Source organism: Juglans regia, chromosome 1 (assembly GCF_001411555.2).
Source record: "Juglans regia cultivar Chandler chromosome 1, Walnut 2.0, whole genome shotgun sequence".
In the NCBI taxonomy this organism is placed as follows: domain Eukaryota; kingdom Viridiplantae; phylum Streptophyta; class Magnoliopsida; order Fagales; family Juglandaceae; genus Juglans; species Juglans regia.
In genome coordinates this window covers 15,821,660-15,835,410 of record NC_049901.1, presented here as the reverse complement: position 1 = coordinate 15,835,410, position 13,751 = coordinate 15,821,660, and the positions used below count along the sequence as shown (strand labels likewise).

At 34.7% G+C, this 13,751-nt stretch overlaps 1 protein-coding gene across 4 annotated transcripts; it reads left to right on the top strand.

Annotated features, from left to right (window-relative positions):
* The first annotated feature begins 3,523 nt into the window (after nt 1–3,523).
* On the top strand, nt 3,524–7,158 carry LOC109011126 (receptor-like serine/threonine-protein kinase SD1-8). Of its 4 annotated transcripts, none has more exons than XM_018992200.2 (7): nt 3,525–4,801; nt 4,898–5,005; nt 5,320–5,519; nt 5,597–5,807; nt 5,906–6,143; nt 6,227–6,377; nt 6,520–7,158. In XM_018992200.2, exons 1-7 carry the CDS (start codon nt 3,631–3,633, stop codon nt 6,820–6,822), a joined length of 2,382 nt encoding a protein of 793 aa, XP_018847745.1. In that variant the 5' UTR covers nt 3,525–3,630; the 3' UTR covers nt 6,823–7,158. The 4 variants fall into 4 exon arrangements, with proteins under 4 accessions (XP_035547643.1, XP_018847745.1, XP_018847744.1 ...); XM_018992199.2 differs by having other exon boundaries at nt 3,526–4,801; nt 4,895–5,005; nt 6,520–7,157; XM_035691750.1 differs by lacking the exon at nt 6,520–7,158 and having other exon boundaries at nt 3,524–4,801; nt 4,895–5,005; nt 6,214–6,339.
* Nucleotides 7,159–13,751: the final 6,593 nt, after the last annotated feature.

Genomic DNA, 13,751 nt, shown 5'->3' with positions numbered 1-13,751 from the left:
CACATTTATAAGTATATTATGTTACAATTGAGAATTCAAATAAACTTATTTCTTTTTTAATGAAATCTAAACGATAAAAGTTCTCAACTATTTTTTTTTTCCATACAAAATGTCTATCTTAAATGATTCTTCTAGCGTTTATCTCACTTTGGATTATATATTAAAAAGCTTAATATCATATAATCTAATCAAAAAATTGAATTCTATATTAATAAGTTTATTATTCTCGTAAACTTAATTTTAGTTTTAAGCTTTTCTAAAATTTACCCATCAAATTGCAACAATTGTTGGAAAAAAAAAAACTAAATTTGAAGGGGCCACATGATAGAAAATGCATGATATATAGAGGTTAAATAAAATTTATTTAAGAGTTTTGGAGAGAGATATTCCCATGTGTATACCCATTTTTGAGAGTTTTGGAGAGCACATGATGGCTATAATTTTTATTGGAAGGAGGCTATTTCTCTATACATAGAATTAGGAGAAATTTTAAATTATAGAAAAATCTTGGGGAGCATAACTAATTAGGGACAAAAGTAAAATCGAGAAAATCTTATATTTGAAAAATTATTAATTATTTAAAAATAATTTGGTAGTTCCATATCATGGAATTAAAATTATTTATATAAATATAAATATTTTATTTAATTTGACTAATATTCTTATACAAAATACTTTGAAAATATTTAATACTTCAATCTTCGATAGTTATAAGTTATAACACCGAGAAACTGCCTTGAAACTAACTATATAATAAGGGAACGAACACGTTATTAGGGGATTGATATTGGATTGACCATCTTATTATTCAAATTTTAACTAATATCTAACTTTTTTACTTTTAGCTAATTATTCAAAACTTAAAATCTACATTGGATTGGCCATCACACTCTCTATAATAATAAAATATTATTATTTATTATTTTTATATTTTTTAATTAATTTTTATTTTCATAATCTTCTATAATCTCATACAATCATATTTATTTTCATTTTCACAATCCAATAAACAAAGTTTTATCATACAATATCAATATCCAAAAACAATAAACAAAGTTTCATCTAATAAACAATTTATACTATATCAATATCCAAATATAAAAGTTTCATTACTGCCCACAGTACAATATTCATATATAGTTACTACCCACATTCTCAAACACTCATATTTGTGATCCAAAATAACAAAAAATCACAAAATAGTATAGACTACAACTCCAAAACAAATACAACCACAACAACTATGTTGTATATTCAAAACAGCTATGTTGATGGGTCTTATCTCAGAACAAGGACTAAGAATCCAGGCTCATATGTTGATGGGGTGTATCAGTATAAAATTACTAACATTTAAATAGATACTACGTATTGATTCAATTTATATTCCCAAGTGAATGTCTACATCTTTGACTAGTAGCAAACTATAAAATGCAAGTAATTGCAGTATTCAATCAGAATGTTGAAACTCAAACCTAGTGATCAACATAGCTAGTATTGCAGTATTCAATTAGAGCTGATAATCTTGCTTTATTTGGGATGGGGCCCCTGCCAATTTAATGGAATTGATAGGTAGGGATGATGGTGCTAATTGTGAGAAAATTTGTTTTTGTTTTTATTTTTAGGGTGTACACTCAGAAAGCTGAAAACAATACACTCAGAAATACAAACCCTTTGAGGCATTTCTTCGTGCATCTGTTGTGCATTGCTTTTCTTCATTACCATGGGATGTTGCTTTCTCGAAAATAGACTATTTTCTTCATTACAAAGCCCTTTGAGGCATTTCTTGGAAACAAATATTACAGCCACAAAACAAAAAACAGAGCCAATCAACAAAATCAAGAGTAAAAACCATGTCAAAATCAAAACTACAAATTGAAAAAAAAAATGAAAACAAAATCAAACCCAAACAACAAAATCAAGAGTAAAATCAAGGCTAGGGTTTCGGATTTTACTGTGCCTTTTCTTGTCGTGCTGAAGAGAAGCTGTCGCGATGCCGTGCTAAAGAGAATAGCCGTAGGAGAGAAAGAGGGAAGCTTTTTGAGCTATGGTGTTGTGCTGGAAAAAAAGGAAGTGAAAAAGGAGGAAGAAAAGAAAGAGGGAAGAAGAAGAAGAGAAAGAAGAGAAAAAAAAAATAGAAGAAGAGAAAAAAGGAAGAGACGCTGGAGAGGGAAGAAGAAGAGAAAGAAGAGAAAAAAAATAGAAGAAGAGAAAGAAGAAAGAGAAGTGGGAGAGGGAAGAAGAAGAGAAAAGAACATAAAAAAAATATTAGAAGAAGAGAAAGAAGGAAGAGACGCTGAAGAGAAAAGGGAAGAAGAAGAGAAAGAAGAGTCACTGGAAAGAAGAAGAAAGAAAGCCGGGGGAGAGAGAATGAGCCGAAATATAATATACAATGGTTTATACTTGTTACGGGACTTTTCATCTTTGGAAAGAAAAATGAAATTACTGTAACTCATATTTGAGATGAAAAGTTTTTGGCTAATTCAATGTAGATTAATGATTATTAAAATTAGTCTAATATAAAGATGAAAATGCATTTGGCCAATTCAATGCCAATGCTCTTAGAGCATCCAGTGATACACATCTCGCACCTCGAAATTTCTTTCTAAATTTTGGCAAAAAAGAATCTTTTATTTTTATTTTAAAAACTTCTTACATTTTACTCTTTATTTTTTTTTCTATTCTATTAAAATAATATTTCTTTAATTTTTAATTTTTATTTTTTTCTCTCACTTCTTTTACAATCTAAACAATTCACTTTTTTTTTTTTTAACTATTACTTTCAAGCGAATATTTTAAACACAAAGCCAAAAATTATTTTTTTGCCCGTACAATCAAATTTTCTAAATTATTATGTCTTTAAGAATAATATAATTTTCATCAAAAACTTACTTTTTCCTTTGTCTCATTCTCTATTTTTTTTATATTCCATTAAAATAATTTTTATTTATTATTTATTATATTAATTTTTGCCTTGGGCCCTTTTCCAATCCCTCTTTTCTATATTTAAAAAAGGTAGTGATAAGGTTACTATCCTATTACTACATATCTACTACTCAAATATATTTTAAGTTTTTTTTTTATTTTTTTATTATTTTCTTTGAAATATTTTTTTAACATCTTCAATCACTAAGAAAAAATTAAAAATATATATAATTTTATTAACACTAACTTCTTTAATCAGTAAAATAAAAAATTAAATATAAATTAAATAATAAATAGATAATAATAGAATAGTAACTCTATTATTACTCATTTAAAAATAAAAGGATAGATTGGGTGGGCATGGTAGGCGTCGCCTGCTACATAGGAGAGACATGTAGTGCAGGACAATCTATGGGAAAGGACGAATTTCGAAAAGTATGACCGATAAAATAAAAAATAAAAAATAAAAAATAAAAAATATGATTATTAAAAAGAAAAAAAGTATCTATAATCTATATATATATATATATATATATATTGCTCTTATTATGTCATATCAAAAAATGCAGAGCATATTTAAATTTGTAGACACGTTCAAATAAGTCGACATCTACGGAGGAGCAAAACAGCACGGCAATTTCTTCTTCTATTGACCAACGAATATCATTAAGCAGCAGGACTTGCACCAAAACGAAATCTATTCCTACAATGGCTAGCCCGAATTCCCTTCTACCTGCAATATTTCTCTTCATGATCTTCATGTCATGTTGGTACCTTGGAGGGTCACAACTTTCTCATGCACAGAATGATGCCATCAAACCTGGCGAAGTTCTTGGTTACTCGCAGCGGTTGGTTTCAGCAGATGGGAGATTTGAGCTTGGCTTTTTCACTATCAGCAGTCCGGATCGTGGTTACTTGGGAATACGGTACACAAATGATACCTTCAACTACCGGGTATGGGTTGCAAACCGAGACAAACCTATTTCAGTTGGTGAAGGAAATCTGACCATGGATGCAGATGGCCTGTTGAAGATTCTGCACAATGGAGGGAGTCCAATTCCATTGAATGCTAACAAAACAGCACCAAACTCGATTGCTACTCTCGAGAACTCGGGCAACTTCTTGGTGAAAGAGTTGAATCCTGATGGATCTACCAAGAGGATGTTATGGGAAAGTTTTGATTATCCGACAAACACACTTCTGCCTGGGATGAAACTTGGCATCAACTACAAAACAGGGCAAGAATGGACACTTACTTCATGGTTAACAAGCCAAATCCCTTCAGCCGGAGGCTTTTCTCTTGAATGGAACCTTACAACAAACGGAACAAGACGGTTGATCATGAGACACCGAGGGGATACGTATTGGCTTAGTGGGATAGGGATCAGTAGCAGCTCCAACCCTGGGAATCTTGTTATGCCTTTTAACGCTGACTATTACAATTTTAGTTATGTCTCTAATAAGAATGAGAGCTATTTCAGTTATTCTGCTCCGGGTATGCGTATTTCGAGGTTGGTCTTGACCTCAGACGGGCAACTTACTGATTTTCCAAACCTTGCTTTTGTCAGCAGTATCATGTGTTTTGGTTATTCCTCCGCTCAAGGGTGTGTGCAGCAGAATTCACCCAATTGCAGAAATAGCAGTCAAAAGTTTGAGCAGCGTAGGGGTTATTTTATTTCATCGTCACCTCATTTGGATGAGAACTTAAGCGTCAACTTATTTGATTGCATGGATCGATGCTGGAGTGATTGTTCATGTGTTGGTTATACGACACTTCGCAATAATGGGACTGGATGCCGATTCTATAGTGGTGATTTTGAAGAGGATAAAACTGGCAATCTAGAGCAATTCTATGTTCTAACTGACATGCCAAAAACTGGTAAGACTGCATGCCCCTTCCCCACCCGCCTCTCCAAGACTTCAGAGACGTTTTTTGTTTGCTTTTTAGCTGACTCTATAAGTTTTTGAATAGGAGAACCCAGAAGAAAGAAGGGTGTATGGTGGATATGGATCATAGTAGCACCAGTGGGCGCTCTAGCTATATCAATATTGGCATGCTTTTTATGGAGGAAAAAACTTCATTGTAAGTTTTTAGCTACAGAAGATAACAACAATTAATTTATGAGTGATGCTAGGTTGCCGCCTAGTAATGACCGTTGGGCACCGCCTAGGCAAAATTCTTCTTTTTTATTTTTTCTTTTCACATTTTTTTAACAACTTTAAATATTTTTAAAAAATAAAAAAAATATATCAATACACTAATAGTTACTTCCTTAATCAGTAAGTAGAAAAGAAACTAAATACAGAAAGAGTCAAAATAAGAGGACATACTAGCATTATTTTTAATTTATTAAGCCAAATAAACAGAAGTGTGGGGATGAATCTTTTGTGCAACAGGGGACCAGGAAAGAGATCGAGAATCCACATTATTTACATTGACATCTTCAAGGAGATCTGGAGACACATTTGAGATTAAGAATGATGGGAAGGGAGGTCATGATTTGAAGATATTCAATTTTCATTCCATTGTAGCTGCTACTGACAACTTTTCCACTAAAAATAAACTTGGGGAAGGTGGTTTTGGTCCTGTTTACAAGGTAAGGCTCCTTCCCTCTCTGGCTTCCATTATGCTTTCGCTAACAAGTTTAGAAGTTACATCTTTATATTAATTCAGGGAAACTTACCTGAGGGGCAAGAGATAGCTGTTAAGAGACTTTCGAGGAGTTCTGGACAAGGATTAGTGGAGTTCAAGAATGAGCTTATACTCATTGCCAAACTCCAACACATGAATCTTGTTAGGCTTTTGGGTTGTTGTGTTAAAGGGGATGAGAAGATGTTGATCTATGAATATATGCCCAACAAAAGCTTGGACTTTTTCCTCTTTGGTTCGCCATGCTCTTTTATCTTTCTATTTGGTTCATTTTGTCTTTAGCTGTATCTCGAGCCTCGAGGAAGTACTAATTGTTTATGTAAAACTTTATAGATCTACAGAAAAGGGAGCTTCTGAATTGGGAACGACGTTACAACGTTGTTGAAGGGATTGCTCAAGGGCTTCTTTACTTGCACAAGTATTCTAGGCTAAGAATTATTCATAGAGACTTGAAAGCAAGTAATATCTTGCTTGATAATGATATGAACCCCAAAATATCTGATTTTGGCATGGCCAGAGTTTTTGGCCGAAATGATGCCGAGGCCAATACACAGAGAGTAGTAGGAACATAGTAAGTAAACACTTACTTTCTGTCAGTAGACTCAGTACTTTATCATCAAACACTAAAATCTTCCTTGAAGTTTCTGTGTGTAGTGGTTATATGTCACCAGAGTATGCCATGAGAGGTAAGTTTTCAGAGAAGTCAGATGTCTATAGTTTTGGAGTGTTGATGTTGGAGATCGTGAGTGGGCAGAAGAACAATGGCATTGATCATCCTGAGCGCGCCCTGAGCTTAGTAGGATATGTAAGGACGCTAACTCTCAGTATTTTCCTTCTGCTTTTTGGTTGATTCTAATAAAATGACCAATCTGATATGTAAATTGCTATTCCATAACATTTTGCAAACTCAAGTTGTATAAAAGTTGTGAGACATGGGTTGGTTGCAGGCTTGGGAATTATGGAGAGAAGGTAGAGGTTTGCAGCTAATAGATTCAACTCTGGTTGAATCTCATTCTCAACACCAAATCTTAAGATGCATTCATGTGGGTCTCTTGTGCGTACAAGAGTTGGCAATGGATAGGCCTACCATGTCTGATGTTATTTCTATGCTTGCCAATGAAACTTGGCCTCTTCCCATTCCAAAACATGTGGCATATTCAACTAAGAGAAATTTGGTAGAGGAAAGTTCACACAAAGAAGAAGAAAGTTGTTCGACCAGTATGACAATTACAGAGATGGATCCCCGCTGAAGATGGAAACATCAACACAACAGATTCAAAAGGGTGAAAGAAAGGTTTTGTTTGTTCCAAGAACTTTGCGTAAATATTATGAAATATTATGGTAATATTTAGGTCTGTTCATCCGGGCTGGATTTTTTCTTGGCTCGGTCCAGAACCTGGATATCCGGGTTTCGATTACAGGCTCCGACCCGCATAGAAAAACCTTGGTACACCCAATTCGGGTAATTTTTTTTTTCTTTTCTGTTTGAATGTTTTGCTTTTCTTTTATTCCTTTCTAGCAACTAAATAGACAAAAACTCAAAAGGAAAATGTATATTTTGTCCAATGAATCATCCATTTTATAGTTTTTTTTCTCTCTTCTCCATGTGGTTTTTTATTAGTGGTCAAGAAATATGTAGGCTTTGATTTTTTTTTTATTTTTTAAAAAAAACGGGTGCAACCTAGAACCCAAGTTTTGGGTTTTTAAAAACTGGTTTCAATCCAGATTCCGGCCTGGGTCAAACTAGGGCTAACCCAGTCCGAGTTTCAACTTGATTTTGAAACCCGAATTCCCAGGCTGGAACTTGGATGAACAGTACTAGTAATATTGGTAAATATTCTAGATCATGATATTTTGTAATGGTATTGATTGTATTTCCTTTTTTATAGAGGCCTTATTACATTATAAATAGGCAATCCACATACATTGTTAATACACATTGAATATTTAGATTTTTCTTACATACAATTTTCTATATAATATCAGAGAAGATACCATCTTGATGCCTCTAGTCGCTATTTTTGTTTGTGTCACACATTTTTGTTGTAGCCATTGGTGTTCTCATGTTGTTTTCTTTACAGACGACCATAATTTCTACATTAGTTCTATTACACTTGACAGCTGCTTCCTTGCACTTACTGCTCCGTGTAGGTCTTTATTTTCGATAAACTCAAGCCACCATATGACTTTCCGAGCTGTGGTGATTCTATGAAAAAGTCATGCAATACCGGTTCATCACACGCTCGCACACGCCTTTTGAGTCTTCTACGCGTCTGCCCAAGCACTGATTGCTCCTTCGGTGCGTTTGTACACACACCCCCATGCACCCTTCTTTGTTTGCAATAACTTGATCCATATTTCAAGTTTCAACCTAGTTTAGCCCATTGCAGCCCAATCCACTTCAAGTGAGTTCCTATTAATTTTATAGCCCACCTTTATTTCTTAATCCCATACTTTCCCTCAGCCCATAGTCCACACTCTCATCCCATAGTCCATGCCATGTCACCTATAGTTGATTGTTGAACGTTGCCTTTTTTATCGACTTTGACTGTTGATAGAAAAAAAAAATATAGATAGAAGCTACTATTGAGAGCATCCATTTTACATACATGATGTGACATCATCTAGACGACATATCACCCCAAGTGAGTGTTGGGAACAATCAACTAGAAGTAGCTAAGCAGTGAGTGCAAAGTGTGCACTGCTATAGTGGCTTCTCTCTAGCATTACTCTAGAAAAAAATCCTCTCAAAATGTCATCTTCTTCCAACTTTGATAATATTATTCGTTTCATTGACAATATTTTAGATGGATCCAATTATAATATGTGAGCTCAAAATATGAAATTTTTTCTATATGGCCATAAATTATGGCACTATGTGTCGAGAGATATTGTTGCCCCTACCGCCTTGAAGATTGGCTTATTGTGCATGATGAGATCCTTTCTTGATTTATCAACACTTCCTTCCCTTCTACTCATAGTTTTCTCCCTAAACTCGAAAATGTTAAAGTTGCATGAGATTTTCTTTCAAAGCAATCTAATTCTACTAATGATGTTCCGTTATAGTTTTAGCTCAAGAATAAGCTTTATCATATGCGACAAAAATCTAGTTAGCCAATTTTTGGGTGTGCCATGCTCCACTCATTATGATGTCGTTCTTCGTATTATGAGCTATATCAAGGGCATTTTTATTACACTCACTTCATTTCTCTTTATCTCGAGCTCTAGATTTATTCTGATGCTGATTACGCTAGTGATCTCACTGATCGTCGTTCTACCACTAGCTATTGTTTTTTTCTTGGGACATATATGATACCTTGCCATAGTAAGATATAATCAGTTGTAGTTGTTGGAATAGAATGGACTGCAAAACAAAAAATAGTAAGGGAAAGTTTGCTTCAATGCGCATTACAATATCGTTTTCCTTAAGACAATTTTCACCCCACCAATAAAGTTATGCATACGGGTTACAAGTGAATTTGTCTCAAAAATACAATAAAGTCTAGAACAAGTTTGTTTGTTTGTTTAATTGCGTTATGCACACACGAAATTAGACTCTAAATACCCTTAGATTTTGCTCTTCAACCAAGAAATTAGAAATTTGTTTACTCAAGAACGAACAGTTTCAAACTAGTTTTGAAGAAGTGAAAAATTTGAGACAAAGAGAATTTTGAAATTGAATTATGAGATTCTCAAATGGCAAACCAATGAGTCTATTTATAGATGGCCAAAAGATGCGAACGAAAAGTTTACTTTTCATTTTAAAAACCCATATTGACATGGGGTTGACTTGAACTCCAACTCTTTGGGTAAACCAAGACCATAAATACCATTGAGCCAATGAATGGCTTATGATGCATATATAGACCAAAAGTATTATAACTCTTATAATCTTTCCATATCTTATCTTTTCAAAATAATTCACAGCTTCTAAAATCAATCAAAAAATATTATTAATATATATAATATATAATTAATTATTTTAAAAATAATTCCATTGAGCCAGCTCTTTGGGTAAACCAAGACCATAAATACCATTGAGCCAATGAATGGCTTATGATGCATATATAGACCAAAAGTATTATAACTGTTATAATCTTTCCATATCTTATATTTTCAAAATAATTCACAACTTCTAAAATCAATCAAAAAATATTATTAATATATATAATATATAATTAATTATTTTAAAAATATTTCCAACAGTATCTCCATCTAGTATTGAAGCTAAGTATTGTGCACTAGTCGACACCACTTCTAAACTATTATGGCTTTGATGGTTTCTAGCAGACATAGGCGTTCAGCATAAAACTATTCTTCCACTCGTTGTGATAATCAATTGCTCATAACAATTTCTTTCATGAACGTACCAAACATATTGAGATAGATTGTCATTTTGTTTGTCATTACTTTAGCAAGAAACTTTGTATATCTTCGCTCCGTATCAAAAAATCTTGTTGATATTTTTATAAAATCTCATATGGTCGGTTGGGTACTCTTGTTTCCAAACTCCAGTTAGCTTCACCATCTTAAGTTTGAGGGTAATGTTAGCATATATTTACCTACCTTAATTAGATTAGTATGTTGTTTAATTGTAAGAATGATATAGTAATGTTCTATAAATATTCGAGGTCAGAATATTTTTTTATCTAGGTATTGAATGTATTTCCTTTATTACACATGCCTTATTACAGTCTAAATAGGCTACCTATATTATCAATACAATACAATTTTCTACATTTATAATGTTTTAATTTAAATGTATTTTTAAAACTTATAGATATAGTTACCTTCATGTGGACTTCAATATAATTAATATTAGAGCTCATTTTATTCACATACATCACTTAACATTATGAGGTCCAAAAATTGTATCCATCTATTTTTAAAATTATAAAATGTGTTTGATAGACCTTTTTTTTAACACTTTTTTTCAGAGATGGGATATTTACAAGCGGAAAACCCACTGTTCACCAACTGTATCAATCATTTTGCATATATTTTTTATTTGTTCAAAATTTCTTCTTCTTTTTAGGTATTTAGAAATTTTTGCATGTGAATGTTGGTTTTATATGTCATCATTGATCACTTAATTACCTATTTCTTACACTCTTCATATTATTTAAATGACCATTAATTAGTTACATAAAATATCAATACTGAATTTTTAAAAGACATTTTCCTTCCCACTACTTCCCAACAGACCATTGATTAATAATCGTAGCCGTAGGAATTGACAGGGTGCAGGATTCAAAATTCGGTTAATCTTCAAGTGAGATAATGGGGCCGATGCTATCTAAAAAGATTGGGAGTTTTTTTTGTTCTTTCTTTCGTCTTTAATTTCCACTAAATAAAAAATAAAAAAGAAAAATCTAGTTGATATAATTAAGCATAAATTCATGTTGGCCGGTGACCAGTTTTTTTTTTTTTTTTAATCAATAGTGGTCGGTGACCAAGTTGACACTCTGGTTAGAGGACTTGCATTTTTTAAAGAAAAAATCTACACAACTTTATATTATTCACACATTACATTTTTTTAATTTTTATTATTTTCTTCTTTTATCAAATATTTAATATATAAATAATGAATAGAATAATTGAATTATTTTAAAAATAATAAACTCAAAAAAATTTAAAAAAAATATTAAAAAATATGGTGTGTGGAGGTTAGAGAGGTTGTGTTGCATTACTCTTTTTTAAATCAGAAAATCTATTCTTAGGCCGGTTTGATATCCCACACCACACACTGGTTCAATACGTGGCCAACCGAGTCTATTCAACCATTTAAAGAGAAAAAGTAAAAAAATGGGCTTAGAGACTTCTCTCCCAACGCTGTACATTCTCTTTCCTCCTTCATTTTTTCAGTTGTTCTCTCCCCCTTCCCCTTTGGTTCTTTTGTTTGTTTTTCAATAGTGTTCTCTTACACCTCCATTCCAACTGTGTTCTCCTTATTCTTTTCATTCGTTTGCAAGCTTTCAGCCTCTAGTCCTAGTTTAAAGCTCTCTACCCCTGTACATTTCAAGCTCCATTTTTGCAACGTCGTTCTTCTCTCACTTCAACCCAAATCTCATCTGAGTAGCACGACTATTTCACTTTTCGTTTAAGTAATAACTTACTTCAACCCAAGGCTTCATGGGAGGTGTATCTTCATTCTCTACCAGTAAATTACGCGATGAAGTCTGCTAGCACTTGTCCTTTGATGGTGTTTCGCGATGCATAGTAGATGTCAAATTTGCTCAACACCACTACCCAGTTCATGAGTCGGCTTGAGGTGTCCGGTCATTGTAGCACTTTTTTTAGGGGGGTTTTTGTAACGACCCTTACTGGGTGAGTTTGAAAGTATGGCAATGTTCGTTTCTGCGCTAACACTTCGACTCTTCTGCCTCACTTCTTTAGCCTTTAGGTCTATGGTAAGGTTGTGTTGTATGATTTCAGGCGCTATTCTGGACATATCCTCGTGGCTCTAGGAAAATACATCTTGGTGCTTGGCGAGAAGTTGCTACATGGCACTCCAGGCTTCAGACTTCATTTCATTTTTAATCCTCACTAAGACTTCTGGCTGATCTGGGTCGACAAGGATAAGTTCCAACGACTCGCTTGGTTTTACCTTTCTAAGTCTTTGCTCCTCTCGGACCTCATTTTCTACCTGCGTGTAGTCGGGAGGTGGCGATAAGGTGTAGTCGCCTTTTGTAGGACACACCTTGCTTACCTGGCCATTCGCAGGCATCTCTTCATAGATGTGTGCCCCTCTTCCTTCCATCGCACCCTGTTCAATCCTGAGAGCTTGGTTCTTTTACTGGTCAACTTGCATGTCACCGGTAATACTGGCGAGCTTCTGAATTGTCTGGAATGGGTTACCTCAGGCGTATGAAGTACATATAAGACCTAAAAGAGATCTCACAGACAGCGCCACTGTTAATATTGTGTTTTGCACGCCTTTGGCCAGACTTCGACAACTTAGGTATTCCCAAATAGGCCTATAAAAGATATGAGGGAAGACAGCTAGGAGAGGACAGCCTTGGGACTGGGGAGTCTCTGATGCTAAAGTTAGTAAATTTCCTTGGAAGCTTGTAAATAAGTGAAAGAGTCTAGGGATCAGATAGTTTTTCTCATACATGGAGCTTGCTATTTATACCGTGGGTCTGGGGAGGTGTAGATCGTGTTTGTCTCCAAGGAGTTCATGCCCCTCCTACGGTTTTTGCTATTAGAGTTATTTAATGGCGTGACTCTGCAACGGCACCATAAATGTGGTGTGTAGCTTGGTAGTTGTGCCATTAATGCAGCGTAATTTCCAGGCCTTGCTTTTATCCCTTGTGAGTTGTAGATGTTTTGATGTCAATGCATCGAGGGTCTCCCACTATGTCCCATGCAAGTTTCCAGGTTCAGAACGAGGCCGAGTAATGTTAGGCTGACATGTCCTATCGGTTACTTGACTCCTTTCCCTGGTAGACACCTTGCTCCCTATATGGCCTTGGTGACCCTTGGGCTTGGTATTAGGCTGAGGCCCAGTGGGCTTTGTGAAGTAGGGAAAATCCCCAAACCCATGAGATCTGGTATCGCCCCCCACGACATGCATGTCGGTTGCCTTCTGCATGCACGTTTGTTTCCTCTAGGGTAAACGTCAACACTTTATATTTACATGTTACGCAAGTTCATGCACAGCCCCCACAGACTCCTTTTCATATACGGTTTCATCACGTCTGTTTTCCACATTCACCATACCATGCACGTTCCTTCCCACTAAATTCACAGCAATGGTTTAGTATACATAGAGAGATATATATATATATATATATATTCACGTAAGCAAGTTGTTCATTAGTTTTACAAATTAGGGTTGTCGCACCTTCCTTATAGGTTTCAAAAAATAAACCTCCTACCAAGAGGCAAGAGGACGTCAAGTGAGCCTCAAGATGACGCCACCCAAAGCCATATCAATACCCTTCTTGCACACCACCCCCACGTGCCGAGATCACCCATGCAGGACTTAAGCCACGAGCCCGACTACAGACCTGCAAACCACCATCACCGAGTAGTTTTGACAAAACTTGAAAACAACCTTGACATTCTCTCCCTTTCCTCTCGGATTCTCTCTCTCCGTTCTCTCTCTCTCCCATCACTCACTCACACAGTCTCTCTCTCCCTCTCTCTCTTTGTCACTATCTCTCTATCTCTTAGA